At 43.6% G+C, this 25,735-nt stretch overlaps 2 protein-coding genes across 3 annotated transcripts; both read right to left on the bottom strand.

The window, feature by feature from the left end:
* Positions 1-101: 101 nt before the first annotated feature.
* On the bottom strand, positions 102-3,787 carry LOC100548663 (disintegrin and metalloproteinase domain-containing protein 21-like). The gene has a single exon (XM_019621052.2). It carries the CDS (start codon positions 2,865-2,867, stop codon positions 513-515), a length of 2,355 nt encoding a protein of 784 aa, XP_019476597.1. The 5' UTR covers positions 2,868-3,787; the 3' UTR covers positions 102-512.
* An 84-nt stretch (positions 3,788-3,871) lies between these two features.
* MAPKAPK5 (MAPK activated protein kinase 5) lies at positions 3,872-22,149 on the bottom strand. Of its 2 annotated transcripts, none has more exons than XM_010720183.3 (13): positions 22,030-22,149; positions 20,842-20,917; positions 19,575-19,672; positions 18,471-18,579; positions 16,012-16,101; positions 15,388-15,483; positions 14,706-14,786; positions 11,517-11,704; positions 9,170-9,290; positions 8,898-9,028; positions 8,152-8,273; positions 7,722-7,826; positions 3,872-7,087 (listed from the first exon to the last, which is right to left on the bottom strand). In XM_010720183.3, exons 3-13 carry the CDS (start codon positions 19,658-19,660, stop codon positions 6,993-6,995), a joined length of 1,224 nt encoding a protein of 407 aa, XP_010718485.1. In that variant the 5' UTR covers positions 19,661-19,672; positions 20,842-20,917; positions 22,030-22,149; the 3' UTR covers positions 3,872-6,992. The 2 variants fall into 2 exon arrangements, with proteins under 2 accessions (XP_010718485.1, XP_010718486.1); XM_010720184.3 differs by having other exon boundaries at positions 8,158-8,273.
* Positions 22,150-25,735: the final 3,586 nt, after the last annotated feature.

The following is a 25,735-nucleotide window of genomic DNA, read 5'->3' as shown; positions in this document are numbered from 1 at the left end:
CACCTCTCTTAAACCTCATCTAAGAGCTGACTGCTGCTGGGGAAGGATCTCTTTTTGGAGATCTCTCCCCTGTGGGCCTAGGTCTTCAGAGATGGGTGAGCAGTCCTTTTCTCCTTCCCTTATAACACCTTTCTATTGTGTTTGTCCCTCCGTCATTACACATCTTGCATCACCTTTCCATTGCGTTGATCTTTCTGGTTGTTACACACTGGTACAAGCAAAAGTCTCTGCCTCAGCCACCCTGGGATCCTCACTGCTCCACATGTCACTCGCAGCAATGACTGTCTGTGCAGACCATCAGGATTTCAAATGAACCTGAGCCCCTCTGTCATTTTAGTCAATTTTTTTTTTCTTTTTCTTACTGATGTCTATCAAAACAATTTCATTTTTCTATCCTACTGAAAAGAAACTGAGCTTCCCAAACTGTACACTTATTTAGAATCAGTTTTAAATGAGTCCACTGCAGCTGTGTCAGGAGTTAGTGACTGAGCCCAGCTGCTGCAGATCAAGTCCTATACTGGGGAGTTTTGACTCTCAGCTGATTTGGATTCACTTTCTTCCTTCTCAGGATCCCCCTCTCTGGACTGACCCTGTCCAGCAGGTCTGCTCAACAGTCGGGTTGCTATAAACTTTCTGATGTATTCAATGGCAAGTGCTGCAAGTATCAGAACAGTGCCAGTCAGTATGGTAATCCTGACAATGGACTTAAAAAGCCCTTTTCTCGTGACCGGTGTAGGCCCGCTGTCAATGCTTCCTCCAAAGCCAGCGTACTGGCAGAAGGGAGGTGCCCAGCCGTTGTCACAGTGACAGTTTCCCTTAGTGTTGCAAATGCCTTTTCCTCTGCAGGTTGTGTTGGCAGAGCAGTGGGATGCCAGGTACTTTTCCTCAGGGACGCACGTCCGATTAATGCAGATCTTCTTCTCGCCACACTGTGTGCCATCCTCAATGACTCCAGCATCCGAGGTGTCCAGGCCCGCGTGGTACTCCGTGCCCCAGCACCAGGTATTACCCACTGGGGTTTGGATGATGGTTGAGTGATCTTCTGCCTGAGGCAGATGTCTAACATTAGTGCACTGCATCCTCCCACAAAGGACATTTTCTAACTTACATTTCTGAAATTCAGTATCTGTGCCATCTCCCCAGCAGTTGCCAAACCGATCCCCTTTTGTGTTCAGCTCCTCGAAACATTGTAGTGGAGCAGGTTGTGCTTTCTCACCAAAGATGTCCCGACACTGTAATGTGTGAGATCTGCATTTGCCTGAATAGCAGTATCCATCCACAGCACATGTGGTTCCATCCTGCTTGGCCACATCCTCTGGGCAATGCTCAGATGTCCCGTTGCAGTACTCAGGCAGGTCGCATGGATTGATGCTCTTCCTACACACTTCTCCTTCTGGAAGAAGCTTGCAATCCTTGCAGCATTGTCCAGAAGTGCAAATGGCTCCTTCCTTCTTTTGACAGGTATTGTCACAACAAGGGTCTGACTTACACTGTTCTTCTGAGCCACAGTCACATTCCTCCCTGTCCTCCAGGATACCGTTCCCGCAGCGCTGCGGTACAAATCTCGCTATAGATGGAATGTTATTCAGACATTTTCCTTGCCCTGATGTTATAAAATCAAAATAGTACTTTGTGCTGCAGTTGCTGAATCCATAGCTCACTGTGCTCTTTGGGTTCATGATGCATTTAGAGGCATTTCCACACCTGCAGTATTCGTCATCGTGCTCCATGCCAAGGACATATCCTAACTCGTGAGCGACATGGACTGCAGTGTCAATGTAAGTCTGTTTTGCAAACGATACAACAGCAGAGGAGCGCTGTCTATCGCATGCACTGGCAAAATTTGATTCACTGCCCGTGTGCAATGCTCTTGTACTGCGACTGAAGTCCAGCGAGGCAAACAGACACCCCACATCATGCATAATGTGTGCAGGGCTATGCTGAATCCGCCAGCGATTGAAGCTGTGAAGGACCTGAGTTATGTCTTTGGTGATACTGATAGGGTTCTTCTCTGTCCAAATCTCCAGTACTGTTAATAACACACGAAGGCGGACAGGGGAAAACAATCCATCCACCAGATTAATTATTTCAATGACCTCTAGTGTCACATTTGTTATACTTGTGCCAAAGGAGTCAAACCCCTCCTTGCCCACCACCACCATGAGTTCCAAGTACCGTGTCTGTCCCCAGGGCTGGAACTGGCTGGGTGCTGTCCCGCGACCTGGAAATCGCCTGCCTCCTTGGAGTGTTTTGAAGATCACTGTCCCAGGAACCGCTGCCTCTCTCTGCAGCAGAAGGTGCTCAAATGTGGAGGAAGCTGCCAGGGGCTCGATGCTGTAGCTCAAGTTTCCAATTTGCAGCAGTCCCCTGAGCCCAGAGCAGGTGGTCAGAGTCACCATGGAGTCCAGGATTCCTTCCACATAGCCGTGGTAATAGCAATCTGCCAGCACACGGGGCTGCTCGATCATCACCTGCCCTTCGGAGTCACGAGTGAGTATAGGGAAGTTTTTTATTACAAAGTCTTTCTTCTGCCTGAGGTGAATGGTATAATTCACACCTTGAATGCTGATGGAGTAGGACATGCTGCCCTGGCTGGCTCTGCCTGCTTTAGAGCCAGCTTTCTTTGGAGTTACTATCTCATAGGCTGTATAGCCCCAGGTGGGCTGGGGGCTGCAGTCTGCACACAGCAGCAGGAGCCCCACAAGCAGGAAGGAGAAGCCCAGTACAATAATAACCCCACTGCCCATTGGGACACGCTTTGGCACAAGCCCTGGTTGTGTCCAGTTTGAAGCCATGGTTGCCAGCTGGAATGAAGGACCCAGGGAGTGTCCGTTTGTCCGGCTCCTATTTGAATGCAAACATTCCATGGGGGGTACAGGCAACGGCACGGCCCTGGCATCAGCACAAGTAGGAACAGCACCCCATTAGATACACCCCAAATACTGCATCCTGCTCAGGCTGACCCTGTTTGCTGAGAGTGCGATGAGCCAGTGCTGCTGTGGCAATTTGTTTAAAAGGGGATTAAGCATTCATCAGTGGAAAGGAATAGCAGATTACCAGAAAAACAATGAGGATTTGGTTGCTAATGGGTTCAGCTGCAGGGTGAGAGCCTGTAGTTCATGTTGACAGATATCTTTGCAGGGCACATCACTAAATGTTTTAATTGTTCAAGGGCAGTTTTTTTTGCTGGAAAGGGAGAGGCATACTTTGGGTCATGTACTCTTTTACATGTAGAAGACAGTCTCGCTTTCACAGAGCTCTTGCAGCTGGTTTGGCTGCTTTAAATACTCCTGGAATATTTGGGAATTGTTCTCTTGCTCCCCTTCTACCAGCCTGAACCAAGGTCCACCAGTTTCTCCCCTTGTGGGTTCCCATCAGCTGCCAGCCCTGCAAGAAGTGTCTGCACTGCTTCACCTGCAGTAAGGCAGTGCATTGCTCCTGCCCCAGGGAATGCTTTCGTCAGAATGCAGCTGTTGGACTTCAACAGGGGGAAATGTCAAGAAGCACCAAGTGCTACTGCAGCAGCACAGAATAATTCATCCCTCCCTTCCCTGGAAGCTGTAGCTACCAGAAAAAAACCCGTTCCCCCAACAGGGTTAACCCGCAGCACGGCGGATGTCCTGCTGCCACCTGATGGCAGGCAGTGTTAAAGCTTTTCAGAAGACATGAATTCATGGGCTGGGTAAAACCCTGTCTTCTCGTTCCTTCATCTCAGTGATACAAAACCAAAGCTCCACAGCACTGCTGCTAGAGCAGAGGGGACGTGGGAAAGCTCAGGGTGGAACCAGGAGCACGGTGATTCCTCCCCCCAGTCCTCTCCCCTTCAGTGCCAAAGGGACTCGGGGACCAAACAAAAGAGGCCACTAATAAGTTTAGTAAAATCATTTATATACACTGATGCGTAATATTTACAATATAATACTGATCAGAAATAAACTAACATGTTACAGGTAACACTGAAAAGGAGAAATGCAAATATTTTCGTACACAGGAGTTGAATGTGGCAGATGAGGACAGATTCAGGTTTCTAAAAGAAAAATGTGAAAGTGTAACAGCAAAACTTTGACATGTTGCTATTTCCAATCTTTCTCTAGTCAAGTTCTTCTAACCTTTTAATATATATACCTTAAATAATCAAGTCACAGGAGAAGTCAGATATACATAAAGTTTTGAAAAAGTCAAATGATTTGAGACTTTTCTCTTAAATAAAATTCTAGAAAAAAACAACCAACCAACCCAATGACACAACTTCCCCATTTCCTTTTAGTGTTTTTACAAAGAATGTCTTCTTTGTTCCCACGCAACCCTTCCATCTCAAGATATTTACAATATTCACAGTCTGCTGTAAAGCATCAGTAGATTGTTACCACTAAAAGGCTACACAACCAAGATAAGGTATCCTGCATTCATGTCAAGTGAACAGAAACACAAAAGAGAGAGTAAAATATCACTTTAAAATATGTAAATGAGATCAATTCAAGTGTATTTGATTTTGAAATCTAAAACGTAACTTTTTCAAGAGCTAAAGAATCAATTTTGTCAGAAGTAAAACTATTTGACCTTGAATTTTCCTAATCTGTCCCTCCCTGCCTCCATTTTAGATCAGACCACTCTCAGTTCTCACAGACACTAAAATCAATAGCAAACCCATAACAAACAGTTCCTCCTCACCAAAGCCCTTAGAAATGTGATTTCCCTTCTGACACCAAAACACAACCACAGGTGCACCCACTCCCCTACTGGTAACTGCTCTTGGTAGTACAAAACAGGCTGAAGCAATCTCTACAGAGCATCACACGCCAGCATACAAGCCTTGCTGTCTTTAGCACCAGATCAATCTGTCAAAGAACAATCCTGTCCCCATGTTATACTTCCATATATGCTCCCAAACTGCTTGGAGCTGATCAGGCTGTGGCATGGCATAGCTACAAACTGATCCATGTTTCTGCTTGGAAGTTCTGGCTCCCATCAGAGTGTTTTCCTCCTCAGAGGGCAGGGTTGCAAAGTGCTTTTGTGGGGAATTTTCTGCGCTCCTATTCAAACTCTGGTGATTTCCTTGTTTATTTATTTGCCATACTTAGAAGTTCCCACACAATGAGATATCTCCCCTCCCCCAAAAAGACAAATTTCAAGTTATAAAGGAAATATCTATACATTTCAAGATTGTGCGGATGTTGACATGGGCTGGTATTTAGGACAAGGACAGAAACGCATATATGGCCTACAAACTTGCTGATGCAAGATCAAGAAATGACAAATACTCATCTCCTGCCAATTCCCTACAGTTGTCATTGATGCATGTCAGTACACAAATATTCCATGTAGTGTCAGAAATACAATTCTGGCTTATGCCAAAACTCCCCGATTCCATCAGAGAAAGTGACAGTTAGCTAGGGACTGTGGTTCTCACTCTGCAGTAAATCAGGCATTGGAAAACTGTCAACGGGATTAAAAGAAAGCTGATAAAGGTGCTGACGAAGAATGGGAAATGAAATATCTCCTTCATGTAGAAAAACTGAGTTACTGCTTACAAAACTGTATAGAAAGAGTCAGACAGTGGTTTGCCATCCAAGCTAAAGGTTACAAGGAAGTCTGTCATAGAAAAGAGACAAAAAAGGAGGCTGGACTGCTGTAAGAGGAAAATGGGAGATTCATGGCTCAAGTTTGTAAATGTAAACCCAAAATTAACGAGCTATGAAATATAACAATAATGATCAAGAGTCAATACTAATAGCCCTGAATTGGCACTTCAGTCTGCAGACCAAACTCATTCAACGTCTGCACATGTTTGGTACCAAAATATCTCTATAAAAAGCCTTCGACCAGTCTCAAAGAAAGAAAAGTGTCGGAAGGTAGAAAACTAGAAATATGTACAGAATCTTTTCATTTGTTTGTTTCGTTTAAAATAAAAAAAAAGCAGCTTTTGGAGCCAATGTTCCAAACTAGTGTAAGAATCTGCCCTGGAGAGCCTCGTGGTCCAGGCAGCGTAAGGACGCGTCAAGGAGCAGCCCTGCATCTGTGGCTCCACCAGGAGGAGCTCGAAGGCCTCAAAGAGATGGGGAGCTTGGACTCCAGAGGGTGACACAAGAGAAGGATCGCTGTGGATTCACACAGCAGTACTAGGAACCTTGCCACGATGATCTCTTTCAAACAAGAGGATAAGTCTGAAACAAAGTGTTGGATCTTCTAGAGAGGAAAGAATAGGGTGCAACACGCACAGCTTCTGATCTGGAGATGAAACAAATGGACCCCATACTTATGTTGTCTGTAGAAGATCCCATCAGGAAAATAAAAACAGCTTGTATGTAAGTAACTAGAACATTCTTTGATTCTGCTGTTGAAGAGTATGATAAAAAGAGGAGCCTTATGCTGAACGGCCATTAGGCCATAAAGAAGTTCTGAGGAAGATAGGTTACAAGGGAAAGAAAGGCAGCTACTGATCAGAACTGAAAAACACAGCTAGCACATGGACTCAGGTGCCCTTGGCAAGGCCAAGCGTGGCTCTGGGGTCATCTAGCAGAACAGAAGGCTATTTTGTTGCCTCTACATACTCAGAATTTAGATGCAAAGGGTAGCTATGAAGTTTGTATTTCACAGCACTTGCTTCAAGTACTTACTGAGCAGGGTGTTGAGAAACTGGCTGTCTTTTTCATACACATAGTCACTGCAGCTGGCTGTATGTATAGCAGATGGAAGGCAGCTTCTGCAACTGGTTATTAAGAAAAAGAATGGTTTTTAACAATATAATTTGCCCCATCTGAGGGACTTACGATTAACAGTACATAAGTGATCATATATACCTCAAGGAACTGAGTTTTAAAAAAATATTACAGTACCAATGATTTTTTTGTATCTACAACTATACAGCATTTTCAAGCAGTATGGAAATTTAATGAAATAATTATGATTTATTAATTTACATAAAAATACTTTTTACAGTTAAAGAATAAATCTTAAATGGTAAAAAAAAAAATAAGATTAAGAAGCTCCAGCTATTGAGAGTCATGGGAGTTTGTCTGCTCTTCAATAACTTGTTTTACTATTTCTGCCAGTTTTAGTCGATCCACTTTATCTGTAAATCCTCTGCCTGAAAGGAAAAGAACAGGTAGTCAGCAGGTATTGGGCACAAGGAGGAAAGTCATTACTGCTGGCATCATACACTGGTTGGAGGCAAAACACACTTAGGACAGCATTTGCAGGGCCAGCAAAATGAGTGAAGATCTCTGGCTCTGCTTGAAACAAAAAAAAAAATTAAGGAAGAGGCATGGCCAAGCCTTGTGAACCTGGCTGACACTATGCTCTGTTATGTCAAGGAGCCATCTGAACAGCCCCAAAAGCAGCTGGTCTAGTTTAATTCCATTTCCTCCCTAAATTGAGCAGAAGAGATGTGCTGACAGAGATTAGGGCAGCAGCCTCCAACAGAACAAGGCTACTAAGCAGCTGGAAGGAAACCAGCTGAAGCAGTTTCTAATGTAAAGATCTATCTGCGCTAAGTTTGTAAACAACCTGGTGCCTTTGAAAGCTCTACCCTGAACCTCAAACAGGAATTTTAAAGCAGAACTTCAAGCCTCAATTTCTAAAACATCCATTCTGGAGAAGGGCTGTAACCTACACCAGCCTGGCACGAACTCGAGTTTGTTTTCATTTCCATGTAATAAAGTCCCTGCTCCCACCCATTCACCAGCATTAGCACCACTCTCCAGGGAAGAGGAGTCCCTCACCATTCCAGCTGAAGCTCTGAAGAGTGTCTCGCAGCAACTTACACTCCCGATTATACTTCCACGCCTCCTGCATCACTTCATTCAGCTTCTCATCCTCATTCTCTCCTGTTCAGGAGAACAAAGATAAACAGGAGCTTTGTCATTCTGCCTTTGAGCAACATCCAGCACTTACTAAACATTATGTTCGGTTATTCCCCCTCGCCTCACGCAAACTGGGAAACTGGCCTGAAGGCAAACATTCCTATTTGGAAGTTAATTTTAACAGTTCCACATGTTGCTGTTGACATTGTTATGCATGCAACAAAACTACAGTCCACAGAAAACATCCTCCAAAGACAGTCTGTCAGTATTGACACACTGATCCTGAGGCACAGGAAAAGAAATCAGTGCCTGGTGTATTTAGGAATGGAACTTTCTTAAAAGTGGCAACCTTTACCAGCCTGTGGTAGAATGCACTGAGCAATCACATCTCTGAGCTTTTCCAGAGCCACGTTGGAATCATTACTTCCATTCTCCGGGTCGTGGATGTAAACGCCATCCTTTGGCTTAGTGCTGCAAAAGAACAAGGAAGGAACAATTACAATTTGAATGCAACTCATGTCTGTTACTCATTGCATAACTGTACTAGCAGAGCACTCTCTTTCACTGTCTGGAAAGCTGTGAAAGGGAGCCAAATTTAGCATTAATTATTACAACATGCTGCATTACGAGACCATTTTAAATGAAGAAAATGAAGAAAAATAAATGCTAATTCAAATTAATTGAAGGGTAATCCTAAAATTGATCATTCTGTTTTTCAAATAGGTAACCTGAACAAAGAGAGGTTACCTGACTTTTTTTTTTTTGGTAAACAAATGTTAAGATCTGAAAAAAAAAATTGCAGTTCTTTCTCCCATGTTGCCTTCTCAACATCTGACTCATCTTCTCATAATGGATCTGTTCCACTATCATATAATACCTATTCTCCTTCCTCACTGCCCTATCTTGGAAGAGGCACCATGTCATGCAAGTATGACTTGCTCCAACCACCCGCTTCTGCATGAAGAGTGTGGCAACCAAATCAGAAATTCAAGAGCACAGTTACAACTGAATGAACCTGTAACATGTTTAAAGTCACTCTCCAAGCATCACAGCTGCCTACACTCTGATCTTTCAAAAACAGCTTTAGAGAGTTACCCCAGTAATTTCCTTTTGCGCAGGATAGGGTTGTTCACAGAGTGAAGGGGTTTGAGACTGACTTTGAGGTCTTGGATTCTCATGTTTGCAAGTTGTTCTGCATGAGCCTGTTGTATCCCTGCAACCATTGCCTGGAATGAAAAGAATTACGCTTTGTGAATTAATGGACAACGTCAGCTATGGCCGTGATGTGACAGACAACTCTCAAACCTCCCAGAAGCTATCCAGCTCCTCTGTACAATATTCTTGATAAAAAAAAACGTTGTTTAAACCTTGTCCATCATCAGCTGGGCAGAAGGTAGGATGTTATCCAGTGCCTCAGTGGAGTTGAGCCAGGGATGGTCCAGCACACCTTCGATGGTCAGCCGCTCCTCTGGTTTGACCTTCAGCAACCTGGGAGAGGAATCCATCAGTCCATAAAGAGCTCTTTGGGGACGTACAATGCGCGGCTCCGTGGGATCAGAGCACTTAGCAATCTCTAAACACTAAAGAGACCAAAAAAAGAAACCACTCCCAATAAACCAAAACCTTCAGCTGACCCCAAGGCAGCCCAACTTTCCATCAGCCTCACTGAGCCTTGCTGCGGTGATATTTTAACGTAGTCACAGATCATTCAGTCATTATCAGCAGTTCAGTGTAAAGAAAGGCACGGAAGGCCATTCTGGTAATACCTGCATCCAGCTGAACTCTATATTCACATCCTCCCTCATGGGAAATTATTTCCAGACAAGCTGGAAATGATCCAGGCCAACACACCATAGAAATGCGTGTCTAAAGCTCATCTGCATGACAGTCTATACGCAGACCAAGAACTGTGGGTATGTAAAGCAAGGCAAAGCTTCAAAGCTCAAAACCTGTTTTCTGAATTAACTGCTTTCACTGGGCAACCCTTTTGCTTTTTTTCCCCTCTGTAAAAGCCTCAAATAATGGATGCTTTGGCAAGCTGCAGTGACTCAGAATGAAAAGGAACATTATTCTGAAATCTCTGAAAAGCCCTCTGAATTAAATGTTACTGGAAAGACACCCTGGAAAGAGATTATGTAGATAAACTCACGTTCCCATGATAATCACTACTGTTTAATAGAAAAATAACATTTCACACAGACTGCTGACAAGTATTCCAAATGTTTAAATTAGGAACAGAACGAGTTGATCAGTTTGTCACACTTTCTCAGACAATACTCCAAGTCAGCTTCCTGGCTGCAGAGCAGAACTGTTTAATGTACCAAGAAAGTGGAAATCACTTTTACAAAACGTCAGCGAGACCACAGGCTGGCTCGTAACATTTCACTTGCAAGGCCATGCTGCCAAATAGGCTGTCAGTTCGGTGTTAATCCAAGACACATGCCTTCCTTTTTCATCAGTTTTCAATGTCCTCATCTATACTCAAGCAGTCCCGCTTGTAAAGCTTGGGGTCAGAAATCAATTTGACACGCTTGAAGGGAAACGGCCTCCTGAATGCAAAATAGGCTCTCCAGAAGCAAGCCTTCATGTGAATAGCATACGCATAAGTAAAATGTAAACTCCTCCAAAATTATATAAATTCTAAATGTACTCCTGCACTGTAGGCTCAAATTCAGAGTCTTTGGCTGAAAAGGACAGATGGGAAAGCGAGTCCTGATAACTGAGAATTGAGTGAAATGAACTGAATCCAAGCGACAGCACTCCAGGAGTTTCATGGCCATTTTAAAGCACAATGAAACCTTCTGACTGCTGACCTCGGTTTAAACAGAATTTTCACTGCAACATAATCTGCAATTTATTTGGTGAAAGATTTGGGCCCTCCTGTGCTGCTATGAACAGAACTCAGTACCCTCTCCAAACTACGTTAAGACCGTGGAGGTTTTAATTAGAACACAAAACACAGCAACAGTTTAAAATTGTATAACAGATTTTTTTTTCCTATTTCTATTGCTTTTATCCTTCCAGTTCCTCCGGTGATACAAAGCCAGTAAGTCCCTCTTGCTTTTAAAAAAATTAAGTGAGGTCAGCACATAATCAGTGTTACATTCATGCTTTCAGACAGGACCACTGGATCACTATGTTTGAAATACTTCAAACGAGAGATGTGTACTGCAGGAAAACCAGCTCCCAAGCAGCATTTAGAACAAAATACCCACCTCATGAGATGAGGAAAACCTCATCTCATAGTCTGACACTTTGTGACAGACCTTAACCTCCCTTCAGACTCCTTTGAAACCGCATATTAGCACACAGGGTTCTGAGGGGGAGAGCTACTGATGGACTCAGCTGGCCACTGCCTATGAGCCACCCAACTGCCCTTTGGTTTTACAGGAGCTTGGACACTGCCACAGGAGATGTACACCTGGAGAGTGCCCACGGGTGTGCAGTCAGCTACAGAATAAAAGCACAACGCACGCCAGCAACTTTGGGGTCATCAGAAATTGTACGCAGAGAGAGAAGAAAAAGGGGGAGAGGGGGATGTATTTACCAAACTTCTTTTATGCTGAACATAGGAATTTTTTCAGCTGTGTGTGCTGCAGACAATTCACCCCACCGCTGGAAAAACAATCCCTTTGTGATAAGGCACTGTCAAGTGACTTTCCAATTTCTTAATATAAGCACAGAGCAACACAACATTCTCCTCAGCTGACTCACTTTCGCACAATGTCTTTTGCCATCTCTGAGATCTGGCTCCACTCTTCCTCTGGAAATTCAAAACTTCCTGTCATGATCTTTTTCCGCATGTCCTTTGGAATTGTCCGACTGTGGTGTTTGGAGTAAAACGGAGGGTATCCACACAGCATCACGTAAATAATGACACCCAGGGACCACAAGTCACAGCTCTGAAAGCAAGGAAATGATCACTTTGGGGCGCGATTTGCAGCAATGCACCTACGTTAAATGTTCTGTATGTTTCCCTATGGACACAGGAGCACAGCTCCAAAAAAAAGAACATCTGAACATCCTCATGGATTTGTCTTCCTCTCTTATAAGGTCATAATTCCATCAGAAACATTTTCTAAGTATTTTTCTCCCTTTTAGCTGCTGGATGTTGTGTCCCTGCTCATTTGGTTTAAAAGTGCATTTGAAATTATCTTTCTGGCAAATATGCAAGCACAAGGTAACTCCATGCTGCCAAGCTGAACTCTTCCAGCACTTGAGCCATCTTGTTTACAGAACGTGCTCCTATGACTCTGCTAGGCAATGGCAACCTGCATGGAAACTGCAGTGCGTCAGAGGCTGGAATGAGCTGCGTATTCATTACCTCTCAGGATAGCTGAACCCTTGGCTCTGAATGTCAGAACAAATCAGAATATCATTCAGTCGTTTTTTAAGAATTTGATACTACAGGAAAAAAAAAAAAAGAGAGAGAATCTGGATATCTGTTGTTCACAACCACTCTGAAGAAGGGAAGAGGATCATAACTGCCCAGACTTTGACTGGATCCTTAGGGGTGCAGCTTTGGTACCGCTTGGTGCAGGCTGGGGCTGGAAGGACTGGCTCTGCATCGGTCACCCACCTGCAATATTTCTTTCCAGCATTTGTGCAGGGATTTTTTTTTTTTTTACTGGTTGGTTTTCAGCCCTGTCAGTCCTTCAGGGGAATTCCGATGGCTTACAGCAATGCAAGGAGGGTCAGGAATATACAGGCAGGAGAATCCTGAGCTCCAGCTAGATGCAGGTGGCTGTGGAAAGCTACCTAAGGGCAAATGTGGGGAGTTGAGGGGCTGGAGAGGTTCTGCAATCAGTTCCAAAGCCAGAAGCCTGTGTAGCTGCACCATACTGTCCCTGGGGACAAATGCTGCACTCCTGGTTGTGAAGCCACATGGACAAACTTGGCAAACAGAACTCCCAGTTACCAAGGCTGGTTTCTGACTGGATCAGCACTGACCCAGAAAAGGGCTTTCAAAGATGTGACTGTTTCCTTCCAGAGGGAGCACACCTGGATCAGCTCTTACTGAACATGAAACCACAGCCTTCGCTTCTGGCCACAAAGTCACTCCACACAGGTATTTGTGCCAGTCAGATGGATCTAGAAGTCTTAATTTCTATTTAGCCATGTGATTTTTACTGTTTTTCCAGTGACTAGAGACAATTTCTAATGGCAGCAATAGGATTTTAGATGTGCAAATTGGAAACAGGTGTCTCAATCTAAATTCTTTCTGAATATGGTTCTGAGATTTTATTTTTCACGAGTCACTCTCCTCTACTATGAGAAACACACACGTCTGATCCAATGCACACACAGCTTAACAAAAATACTCAGGACATCACAGACATGTTTTTTCCTCCAATTTACATCTGTGGGATGGAGCTGCTGATCATGAAGGTGAATCACAGGCCTTTCTGCCAGGCTCTGACTTGCTGTGGAAGGATGGGGTACCTGGGAGTTTAGCACAGTCTATTTGGGGAAACCAGGCATATGCCAGAAGCTGCTTTTGCAAGTGAGTCACACTTGGCAAGGTAAGGATGAGGCTGTTCATTTCCAGTCAGTCCTGCCACCATGACTGAAAGCAGTTCAGAGTGACCAAGTAGTACTTTTTAATGAAACACATGCAAACAAATTCACTGTAAACCCAGGTGATTGAGGCACTTATTAGCATGTATGTAAACTCTAGTTGATACCTATTTTCAAAGCTTTCCTATTTTGTACAAAAACATGGCCCATATTTTGTTTAGTTGCCCTGGACAAAGTTATTTGGCTCATTAAAGAAGAAATGAACAATATGAACAGTAAGCAACCACTTTCAAGTGACTCTGAACTGCATCTACCCTTTTACAATGACAGAGAAGTCCCTTGGAGAGGGCTATTATCTGAGATTCAACCTGCTTCAATCCACAGTAGTCAATACTTGATTCTGCCTTGTGAAGTGAGAGATGCTGATATGGAGGAAGATGTTTTGCAATGACCAAGAAGTCCAATCTTTCAGGACACATTCTGTCAGAACTCTGCCAAGACTCCAGCAGCAGTTGTCATTGCCCATGGTCTCCTGCTTCAGACAACTCAATGTGCTATAAGTCATCTGGCAGAAGAGCCCTGATGCAGACAAGACACCACCACCACTGTCTGACCAACATAGCCTAAACAGTGCTTTGCACATCCAGAAACTGCAGCTGGCAGCAAAGAAGAGGATTAATTTGAATGGAGGTTAAAGAACTTCCCACCTGGTCTCTCAAAAATCTCATTAACATTTAGTGATCCTGTTAACAATGATTGTATATTTTCCCTTTAATTGGAGGATCATTAATTAGGCTGGGACCAAATTCATTCAAATTCCATTATTCACTCCATCAGAAAAAACACAGATCCACTCCCCTACTCCCTTTACCATGTCACTTCTAACCTAACTGAGAAAGACAGCTACCTGCACAGACCATTATTTGTACCAGTTCTCCCACTCAACTGAATGAAACCTGGGCTGGCCCTAGCACATTTAAGGGGAGAAATACCAGTGTAGGTGTGAACACCCTATTCCTTCCTTCAGAACGGCTGAAAAAGCCACACATTGAGAAATATAGCCCTAAAGTTGTTATATCACTATAGCTGAAGATAGATACATATACCAGAAAGCAAGCAACATGATGTTTCCCTCCAGTTCCCTGTAGATCCTGCTTTTAGCTCAGTGTGAGATGTCTACCTAGTTAGATGTATGCCTATCACAGAGACCTGAACAACTTTATTGCTCCTGGCTGTAAGTGTATGAAATTTGAGGACAATAAAGCTTATTGTCTTAGGTGATAAACTGCACTTATAGACTATGTGTACAGCATCTAAATCTGTAGAGGGAAAAAAAAAACACAACAAAATGCTTTGAAGACACTGACTGACTGTCTCATAGCTTACCTTGTTGTATGTGTAAGGTGTTGGAGAGGTGGGGATAATACCAGATTTTTCTTTCTGATGCCGCCTTTGTGCCTCCAATACCTGTTGCCATAAGAAGAGAAGATTGCAAAAAGACACCACACACAAGATGCTCATGCCAAAAATGTTGGATTCTTTTCCACTAGTGGCATTATTACAGCTCTTGAACACTCTGCCAGGCTCAGCCTGTTCTTCTTAAAACTGAATGTTTCGACACAGGGGAAAGATTCAGCTAAGCAGGTAAAGTAGTGCTACAAAAACCAGCCTGTCTGCAACTATAAATTGTGTCTCAATGCATAATGACAAGGGAGCCAAGTCAAAGTCAATTGGTAAACCTCTGACACTGCCCTCCTCCTAAGCAATTGCCTTTATAGAACCTTATTGTTTCAGCACATTCATTTGGAATGTAATCTTGTATGAGCCTGAGCTACAAGGATTTGTGAAGCAGGGACCAACCACACAGTCTGGGAAATCTGCATCACGATCTCCTGTTCTGATCAGTGTAGCACTCAGTCTTGAAAGGTTGCTCCTAAGCATCTACTCAAGACTCCTGCATGCAGAAGCTTTTAATAAGACAGCAAGGGCTTTTAATATTAGATTATTTTGAAGGCACAAGCAAAAGGTCATTATCCCTCTATAACTTAAAACCATAATAGTTTGTTACCTGAGGTGCTACGTAATATGGAGTGAACTGTGGTGTCATCAAGTCACCTTGGTCTACTTTGGCAAACCCAAAGTCACACAGTTTAACAGGTGCATCCTAAAACGAAATGTTGCATTACAAAATCAGCTTTTCTACTACATCCTTAATGCTTCCTACTCATCTTACCTTTACCCCATGTATTCCTGTTTTGTATTCATACACCTATCATCCCACAAAGCAGCTAAAAGATGATAAACCAATCTTTGCAACAACCATCTTTGTTCTCTTGGGCACTCTGGGTCAAAGCAGTTGTCTTCTCTGCTTTGGAAAGAGTCAAATGCACTGGAGGGAGATCACTGCAAGTGCAGGTTATGGGCAAGAGAAGGAAGAAACACGTGGCATGGTATGCACACTTCAGTCAAAGCAGCTACATCGCGTGTATAAAACATCCTAATGACATGGGTGGAGAGGATTTCCCCATGACCACACAGGAGTATGGAAACACACAAAGCCAAAAGTCATTCCTTTTTGTCACCAAAATATTGCATTAATATCAGTTTATGTTTTTAAACTATTCTGAAAATCATCATTGAGCCATTTTTATAGAATTCAGCAGCAAAAAACAATGCTAAGTTTTAATCTTACCAAAGAGTTATCCTTGAAGAGGAGATTCTCGGGCTTGAGGTCTCTATGTGCAATGTTTAGTGAGTGGCAATGCTGCAAAGCCAAAGCTATCTGAAAAAGGCCACAACAAATCAGCTGCAATTATAGAACTCTTCCTTCAGCCTGGAGAGTTATTGTCTTTTTATCTTTTCAACTATCTTTAAAAAAGACATTGCCAACATAGCCTAGGCCACAACCTTTTTAATTCTGCTTGTATACAACTCTGAGGGAAGACAACCCTGGCTGTACAGAGCAACAGTGCAGTGAAGTGTGAAGACAGGGAGATGAAACCAACGAAGCTCTTCAGTTTGCATTTCACTCAAAGCAAACAGAAAATAAAAGCTAAGTTGTAGTGGGCTTCCCACCCCTTTTTATTTGACTAACTCTAGGCATTATTACACCTGCCAGAAGTGAAATGGGTCATGACAGTGTCCTTTTATATGCTGTTCTAGCCCCTGGGGGTGACTGAACTTGCTTGCATGCTCTCCAGTGATTATGTAAGTCAAACACGAGTTCCTGCCTCAGTACTTCAGCAAAACATTTTACTGCATTTTAACAAACTCAACAGTTACCACTCAGGCAGCTTTATTCTTTAGTTCTTGAAGGTACTGCCTGCAGTCTATTTATTTCACATAGTATTACACAGAACTGTATTACTCAATTCTTTCACAGGCAACTTCTTATGCTGCCGTGGTTTAGAAAGCTGTAACCTTGTCATGAAAGCTCTGCAGACTGTACACATCTGAAAGTGCAACCTGTTTAAAGGAAAACAAATCATAAATACTTGAACAGCATTCCTGAAACCAAAGTAAGGCAAAGGCACATGATCCTCATTTGCAAGTGTTCCTCCTGTAGGATCATACCCATAAGCAGCACCCTGGGTGAAGTGCTGACTCCTTAAATGACTGCAGATTACTGTGGTAGAAGAAGTTCAGTGTTAACTTAGCTCAGAAACAAATATGATGAGTATTCTCAGATGCAATGAGGGAGCTTTGTGACAAGGTTTTAGTATTACTGGGTACAAGAAACCAAGATCTGTTCAAGACATTGATGAGAATCACCAGGTTAAAGAAGAAGGCTTTAATGTTGCTTCCAAAGTACATTTATAAGCACTGCTTCTAAATACTGCTTATAAATGTTAACACAAAGAGTTACTTGGAGCAGGAATAACCCAAGTGTGTATCAAGTCAGTGTTCAATGTAAAGGTATAGTTTTAAAAGAATTTTCCAACATGTTAATCCCAGTAACTGCCTTGCACTGCCAGAATCAACCCACTCAAAGGACATGACAATAACGTGTCAAGAACAATTCTGTATTTCCACCTAATCTCTTTGCTGAATGAAGCCAAAAAGGTAGTAGCATTATTAGCATTTCATTAGAAATAACTCAAAGCAAAAGGCAGAATATTAAGATGAAATTATTCAGCCTTCTTTTTTTTTTTTTTTTTTTTTGGCCTCAGTACCAAAAACATCATCTCCCCAGCAAAGGGAAAAGAGAGTGATCAGGAACTGGGTATATTCATAAACAGTGGTGTCAGTTTATACCAAATGCTGTATGATCTCATCTCATGTTCTCTTTCCTTTATCCCCTACATGGAATAAAGCTTTCTAGCTCCACAAGTCATCCAACAGCTTGGGCTTAAAGGAACAAACCCACCCAGAACCGAGAACTGACACTAGGGCTCCCCATACTGAATCCCACAGTGACCCTTCTGCTTTGTCATCCTGCTTACTCCAGCTGGATGAGTTAGTCACAGCAGATGCACTGCTAAGCCACAAATAGCCCATGGACACTAAAATGTCTAGTAATAAATACTGACCCTCTAAAATCACAACATTCAAGAATGAGCTGCCTAGAGAAGTGGAGAGGGAAGGATAAAATCAGAACAGCACAGAAAACATGAGCTATAGTTGGACAGTCCTCTTGGGTTCTTCCACAAAACTAGATACAGAATTCAGGTGGAAAACCACTGATGCAGGACATGAGTTATTGTCTGCTAGCCCATTTAAGAGCTGAAAGAAATTCTAAGTCTATGTCACAGCCAAGAATGATTCTCAAACTGGAGCTCAGGAGCAAGCATTGTCTGGTGAGAGCCTGTGGACTGGTGGATGGAATGCTTTCAGGACAATAGTGAGACATACAGACAAAGATTGTGCAGGAAATAGTTCTTGCCAGTGAAGTTCTGTAACCATGTTAGGAAAACATAAGGGACAGCAGACAATAGGGCCCAACACAGCAGAACTAGCCCACACCTTCAAATTCTTTCCTTCTACTGAAACTTAAGCACTGTCAGATTATAACAAAGCAGGCAATGATCATTCGATCAGAACTGAGGATTATTTTAGCTTCCTTTTTTCCCACCTCCCCCCTGCCCCAAGAAATTGTTAAATACTTTAGCCATTAGCATTCATGGATTTGCTTATACATGGGTGTTAACTTGCCTGCTTTGTTACTTGGCTTGCTTGCTTCTCAGTAAAGTGCCGGTGCTGGCTGATTCTGTGAAATAGCTCTCCCCCTTCCATCATCTCCATTACAATTAGGAGCCGAGCCCTGTTCAAAAGCATTTCATTTTGTTACATTAAAATTAATCAGAAGAAGAACAGAATTGCTAAGCTAGTAATGCACACTTCATATCTACAGATGCAGGCCAAAAGAAAGAGACATACTCGCTTCTTCTACAGTTGTTCTAAGCTTGAGTGACTTTGTGTTTGAGTGTTGAGTGACTTTATCTTTGTACATCACCTGCAGATCTTCTGGCTCCCACCACACCTGACTCATCGATTGCCAGCCAGGAGCCCACAGTTTGCTCTTCATGCTGAGAACCCACCTCACTTCACTGGAACAAATCCTGGGACACGGGTGCATTCAGACAGATGCACGCACCCTGCATCCACATCTTCCACCAGCTTGACTCTGGGCACCATTGAGACGCACTAATGTGCAACTCCACCTCCAAAGAGTAATAGTGCAGGCAGAGTGCATGAAACTGAGCTGGCTTGGAGCACACCTACACCTGTCTGTCTCCATCCTTGCCTAGCTAGCTGCCTGCATGCTGGAGATGTTTGTGGCATGGGAGAAGCAGGAGGTCAAGGGTCATCTTTAATGCTACTCATCTACTCTGCTGTACCTCCTGATTTTAATTTACAGTTTTATTACCGTAATTGCAAAGGACAAAGTATAGAAATCAAGGAGATGAGGACTGGCAGAGCCTCAAGAAATTGACTTCTAGTTCTCCTATATTTTATTCTGTCAGCCAATGCAGCTGTCACAGACTGAATCAGTGCAAAACCTCAGAAATGAAGATGTGCTCAAAACCATTACTGAAGGATTCAAGTTTTTTTAAATATGTAAAGGCCTGGGTGTCAAGAACAGGAAAAAGTAAATGTTGCTTAGCCTGACGTACAGAAATCATGTTTGGAACTCTCAGTAAGCTTTCATTTTGGCCACACTGATTGGAGGGGGAAAAAAAGCAAGCAAACTCCACTCTGCCTTGGCCTAAATATGGAAAGCAAGCTGTGGGAATGAAACACGCTGTGCAGTCTTACCTCGGGCTGGATTCATGTGGGAACTGCACACTGTTAGCATAAACTTCAATAATTTGAACAATATTTGGATGTGTTGCACACATCATGTGCAGACGTACCTTAAAGAGAAGGGAAGAAACATTACTGTACATAGTGATGTGCATCCGAGCTGCTCTGATCCCCTCTCCCCCTCAACTGCTGCTCAGCACTGCTCACACGCCATGTAAAATTCTCCTCCAACTATTCAAAAAGCTAGAAATATCTAAAACACCTAAATATCCACATAAGTAACCAGCAGCCATTACACATTGAGACTAAGACAAAAAGTTTGTGCTTTGTGAATCCATTTGTTACAGATGACAGAATGAAATCCAGCAGTTCCTGAAAAAGCCCAATCTTTAGGGCTGCTTTGTTGCTGCTCTTTGTTTCTAAATGTGCTGAGTTGTTTTTTTTATTTTAAGAAATTTAGAAGTAGAACTAGCTTTAAACTAGTAATGAAGATCAGACTTAAGCTGACACATATCTTGAAATTCAAGAATAAAACCTGAAATTTCGTAATTCTACTCTCACGTCCAAGAGGATGAGTGTAGTGCTCACGACACGTGGAAGGAAACTCATCTGCTCAGACTTTCTGAAACAGGAACCTAAGGAAAGCCACCTGATTTAAAGTGACCTGGACTGCAAGGCTGGATGCTCTTCATATCCAAACCTTCTTCCTCTGGGAACTTTAAGGGAGAATTTAGTCCACAAATGGAAATTGCCTGAACCTTAAGGACAGTTAGCACCTTTACCCCCCCCCACATTCATGAAAATGTGAACAGCTGTTCATTATTTTAAAGAGGCTGATGGTTTGGTGCACTAGCACACTCATCACCCTCCTCAAGTCACAGTCTGTATCAGTGAGCTTCTTTAGTTTCTCCTATACAGACAAACCCAAACAATTTCATGTGCAACTTGAGGTGTTCTTGGCAGCTCTTACAGCAGCGACATCCAAGAGTGAGATGCGTGGACACAGAATGACACCTCAGCTATTCGTGTTACACTGCATGGGGCAGAGGCAGAGCTCTGAAAATTCCTCTTGCACACATACAGCTAACATAGAACATCCAAGGCTGGGAAGACCCGGTGTCCCCACCCCCGTGCTCCAGGAACAAGCCTGGAGGACTAAATGCAAGGAATCCTGCACAGCAAGACCTGCAGAACACAGATATTAAACTGCTGCAGCAATTCCTTAAAAGGAAAAGCCTTTGTGGCGCATCAGATGGCAGAGAACAAATAAAAACTGTACCTCATTTCTAGCTTTTGGACGATCAAGAAGGATTTTCAGTGCAAAGCGTTCTTGAGAGGATTTTTTCACGCAGACTCTGGTATTACAGCAAGAAAATTATTTGGTCAGCAAGAACGTTAAAGAGACACTTCAAGCAGATTGATGTGTGATTACAAGGAATGCCCATAACATGGGATACACAGAGCACCATCACCGTATCCCAGCTGAAAGCCTCAGCTTTTGGCCTTCCACATCAACCAAACACCTTCTGCAGAACCACCCGACACAAAGCTCTGCTTTCAGCAATGCAGGAAGAGTGCTTCAGAGCCGTGGTAACGGCTGAACGCGCTCCTTCTATTCATCCCCAAGAGCCACTTGTGATGAAAAAACCCAAAGCACACAGAGGCAGCCTGAGCGTCTCCCACGGAGGATGCTGTCTGCAATAAATCAAGTGTTTCTGCACGGACATCCTGATTTTGAAGGGCCACCAGCCGTGCTGGACACGCTTTTTCTCTCTTCCCCCCATTTAATATTAACAATTGAACTACGTCAGAGGGCAGGGCCCTATGAACAGGCAGCAAAAAGCACTGAGAACAAAGGGATATTTTAATAAAGATCGGAGGCAGTGACAGAAAATGGATGAGAATGCAATTGCTTGAGAAGAAAGATAAATGGTGGCAGGGGACAGCAGCCCACCAGGCTCCCACGCATTTGTGCACAGGCACTGGAAACAAATTCCTGCTCTCAAAGGGGAACACGCTTTGTTTCCAGCTCCTGCAGTGGTCACAAAGCCACACGAAGCCTGGTGCTGGGTGCACACTCTGCTGGGCCTCGTACGAGGAGCTGAAAAAGCAGCTGGTAAAGCAGCACACGGTACTGATGGTCCCAGCATTGACACTGGGATGGGAGCAGCGAGATGGGGCAGCAGGACATCAGTGCCTGAGCTGCACTTCCCTGTGCCACCGGGTCACAGCCGATCCTTGGGGCTGCTTGATTTCAGGAATATGGCAGCAGTGAGCAGAATTTTTACTTCCAGCACACTCAGCAACAGAAAATTCCCTGCTCACACATCAGCTGTGGGTACAGAGAGATTTATTCGCTTGTAGAACTTTCAACACCACCATGCCTTCTGCTCTTTGCACACCTAAAATACATACTCACTTCTGCACAGCAGAGATTACGTACAGATCCACCGGTGCGTTGCCTTACCTAACAGGGCCACTGATCCCAGCTCCCAGCTTCTGAGTCCAGTTAATGTTGTACTCCTCTAAAATGGAGGTTTCCTATTCAAGAAGGAGTGGGGGGAGGGGAAAAAGGAAAACAAAACAAAACAAAACAAACAAACAAAAACAACACACGAAAATTACTACAGCCCTTCCCAAACACCCAGCTCAGCAGCTGATCTGCAGATAGCAGAGTGCAGACAGAGCCTGTTCTGCAGTTCTGCAGAAACCTAGGAAAATTAAACCTAAGAGCAAACGCCACAGAATATAGCTCAGCAGAAAGTGATTTCTGTGCTGCTGAGGCTGCTCCCCCCGGCATTTTGAAGCAGGATTATTGAGAACAGCAAATGGGATCTTGCTGCTCTAACACAGTAAGCGTATAAAGGGTATTTCTCTTCACCAGCCCTTAAATCCAGCTTTCTTCCTACAAGTGATCAATTACAAAGGCCCAGTTACAGCATTATCACATCCTTCTTGGTCATACAGTGTAATGGAAAATCATTTTTCTGTTTTCTTCAGGTTTGCAAACCTTTGGAATCATTATACTGCAAATTAACCACTGCGTGACTTGTTTTAGCTTGTCTGAGAGTGAACCAAGCTCATGTTTATAATCCTTTCGTCCAAATCCATACAAGCAGGGCAGGGGTTTGTTATGACACAGCCTGGGTGTGGTCGTGTTTAAACATGTCCTAACATTTGTGGGGTGCAAACGGAGCACTGAAAAATGCAGACTGGGTGCAGAATAGTGGGCACTCACTGGGGGTCACAAATCACACACGTGCTCAGAATCAGCTTCCAAAAAGCTCTGCTTTCTGAGCAACTCCAAGCAAAGGAGGCGGTAGCAAAAGCTGGCTCCAGAGATGCTTAAAGAAACAAATAAATGCTTAGAAGAGTCAACCACACATAAAGCAACTTTTTTGGGTCAGATTTTCTGCCTACATTAATTTTCATTCAAAACTGCAGCACTTCAGCATCCACTCGTGGTACAATGGAGGCTGCGCTGCTGAAGGCATGGACAGACCCACAGGTTGTGGCCCCTCTGACCACACTGCAGCCAAACTTCAAACCACAAGGGTTGGAAACAAAGCCAGAGGAAAGCTGATCTTTAAGGCAAGAGCTGAAGGGGTTAGAGAGTGTAAAAGATAGGGATAAAGGGAAAAAAACAACCTGGAGTGGACATTGCATAGATCATAGAGGATAGCTTGAAAGGAAAAAGTGAAAGGTAGTTTTTAAGTGGAGATTTTTGGTGGAGTTTTAAAATAAAGAGGGGGAAAAAGCAAAGTCCCAGGAACACAGGATCACAGTGCTTTATTGTTTTGAAAGCAGACAACGCTTCTTTGTGCTTCTATCAATTAAATTAACACAAATTTCACTACCTCGTGAGAAGCACATAAGGGAAAAGCCAACTTCAGTTTCTTGCTGCTCAGACGCAGAGAACCAAAGGCATCATAACCCGAGTGAAAGCACAATTTCAGAAGAACATTACTGAGTGAAACCCCATTTCAGCCGAGTTGGGAGAACAAGGCAGAGGAATGGGAATTGGGAATGGGAATCAGATGAGGTGAGAGTAAGATCTGGTAGTTGTCAGTTCCTGAAGAACAAACTCAATGACTGCAAATCAGTCAATTTTTCATGAAGAGAAAATTTCCTTTTGCACATTCTGGGCATTCACCATTGTTCTAAATAAAAACCCAACTTTTTTTTTTTCCCTGCATTTTTATTTAGATTCAAATCTTCATTCAAAAGGAGCTTCACAAGTTAGAAAGAATAATCCAGTAACGAAAAAACACTCTTCACCATTTCCTACTGATATAAAACACAGTATTTGAGAACTTCACTGCTCCTTAATGTACAACATTGCTTCCATCTCCTAATTCAGAAACAAAAGCTCCAAACCCAGCAGCGAGACCGTACAAAGCTGTAAATCAACACTGACTCATACCATTCAAACAGAGTGAAATATTTGAATCACCCTGATAAAAATCTGCCCTCTGAAAACACCAGCATCTATTGCAGCAGCGCTGCCCCAGGGCTGCCTGGGTGACCTGGCCCAGCAACCACCTGAAGGAACTGAGGGATCCGGGCTGAGATCAAGTGATGGTAACACAACATGCTGAGGACTCTCTGCAGTCTCTGTGCAAAGTGTCATCTGTCACAAAGCCTGGATGGCTTCATAAATGCTTCCTTTAGTAAATGAATTCCAAAAGGATCTACCTAAAAACACCCCCTGTATAGGCATTTGCAATCTTCTCTGTTACTTGCCACTGCAGGATTTATCTTTACAAAGCTCACTGAGCTCTGATAGTGATAGGACATGGAGTTATAGATTTAAACTGACAGAAGAGAGATTTAGCTCTGACATTAGGAAGAAATTCTTCAGTATGAGGGCAGTGAGGCTCTGGCATAGAGAAGCTGTGGATGCCCCATTCCTCTAAGTGCCCAAGGCCAGGATGGACCAGGTCGTGGGCAACCTGATATAGTGGGTGGCAACCAGCCCACAGCAGGGGGATGGAACTAGGTGATCTTTAAAGTCCTTTCCAACCCAGGCCATTCTGTGATTCTGTGATTCATTCTATAAAAAAATATTAATAAAATAATCAACACAAGAGAAGTCCAACACAGTTCTTCACTTCTGAAGTCCAGATTGATTTAAAAGACATGGGTTTTGCATTTTGAACAAAACCAGCTCAAATCGGGAAGAATTCTGAGCCCTGAGTTCAGACAGCTCAGGCTGCAACCTAACCATGAAATCCAGCACCAGGCTGATGTCCTGGCTCCCTGCTTTGTCGTCAGTCTTAGCACAGTGCAGCTGAAGCAGCTATCCAGGAGACTCTCAAAACAGACAGTATTTAAGCATTTCATATAAAGACCTGTATCAGAGCTGCTGTATGGCTGTAGGGACAGTGCTGTGTCTGCTCCTGCCCTTCTCAGCTCAGAGAGGTTCAGATCGAGAACAGAATCAGGAAAGTACTTTGGGTTAGAAGCACCTGTCTGAATGCAGAACTTACTTCAGTCCCATCTTGGAGAAGAGAAGGCTCCAGGGAGACCTCACTGGGACCTTCCAGGACTTCAGGAAGACTTATAAGCAGGAGTACCAACTTTTTACACAGGCAGATAGTGACAGGACAAGGGGCAATGGGTTTAAATAAAAGAAGGGAGATTTAGGCCAGATGTCAGGAGGAAATTCTTCATTCAGAGAGCAAAGAGAGCCCAGAGCTGTGGTGCCCCATCCCTGGAGGTGCCCGAGGTCATGGATGGGCCCTGGGCACCCTGAGCTGGGGGGCAGCCAGCACATGGCAGGGGTGGGGCTGGGGGGCATAAAGGTCTCTTCCAATTTAAACCATTCTTTGATTCTTTCAGGCATTTTGCTGAGCTCTCTGCTACACAGATATTAGGTTATAAGTCAGGTTTGACTGAACTTCTTCTTGCTGGTGTAATTTTTGTGTTTTGAGGTGGTGACTGAAGCAGAAGCTGCACTGACCGTGTGCACATCACTCGTTGAACACACGGCGTTGTCCAAAAAACCCTCTGTATCCTCTTAATTGCCTTGAGTGGGAAAATCACAACTTTTAAAGTGCCCTATTTCAAACTTTTCCCACTGCTTCCCCCCGATGCCTCCAGCCCAACCCCGGAGATCGGCTCAGGGGAACCCTCGCTGCTGCTCTGCCGGCTGTCAGCGGTCCTTCCCAGGT

This window comes from Meleagris gallopavo, chromosome 17 (assembly GCF_000146605.3).
Source record: "Meleagris gallopavo isolate NT-WF06-2002-E0010 breed Aviagen turkey brand Nicholas breeding stock chromosome 17, Turkey_5.1, whole genome shotgun sequence".
NCBI lineage: Eukaryota > Metazoa > Chordata > Aves > Galliformes > Phasianidae > Meleagris > Meleagris gallopavo.
The sequence above is the reverse complement of the archived record's forward strand: the minus strand, read 5'-3'. Positions and strand labels throughout refer to the sequence as shown.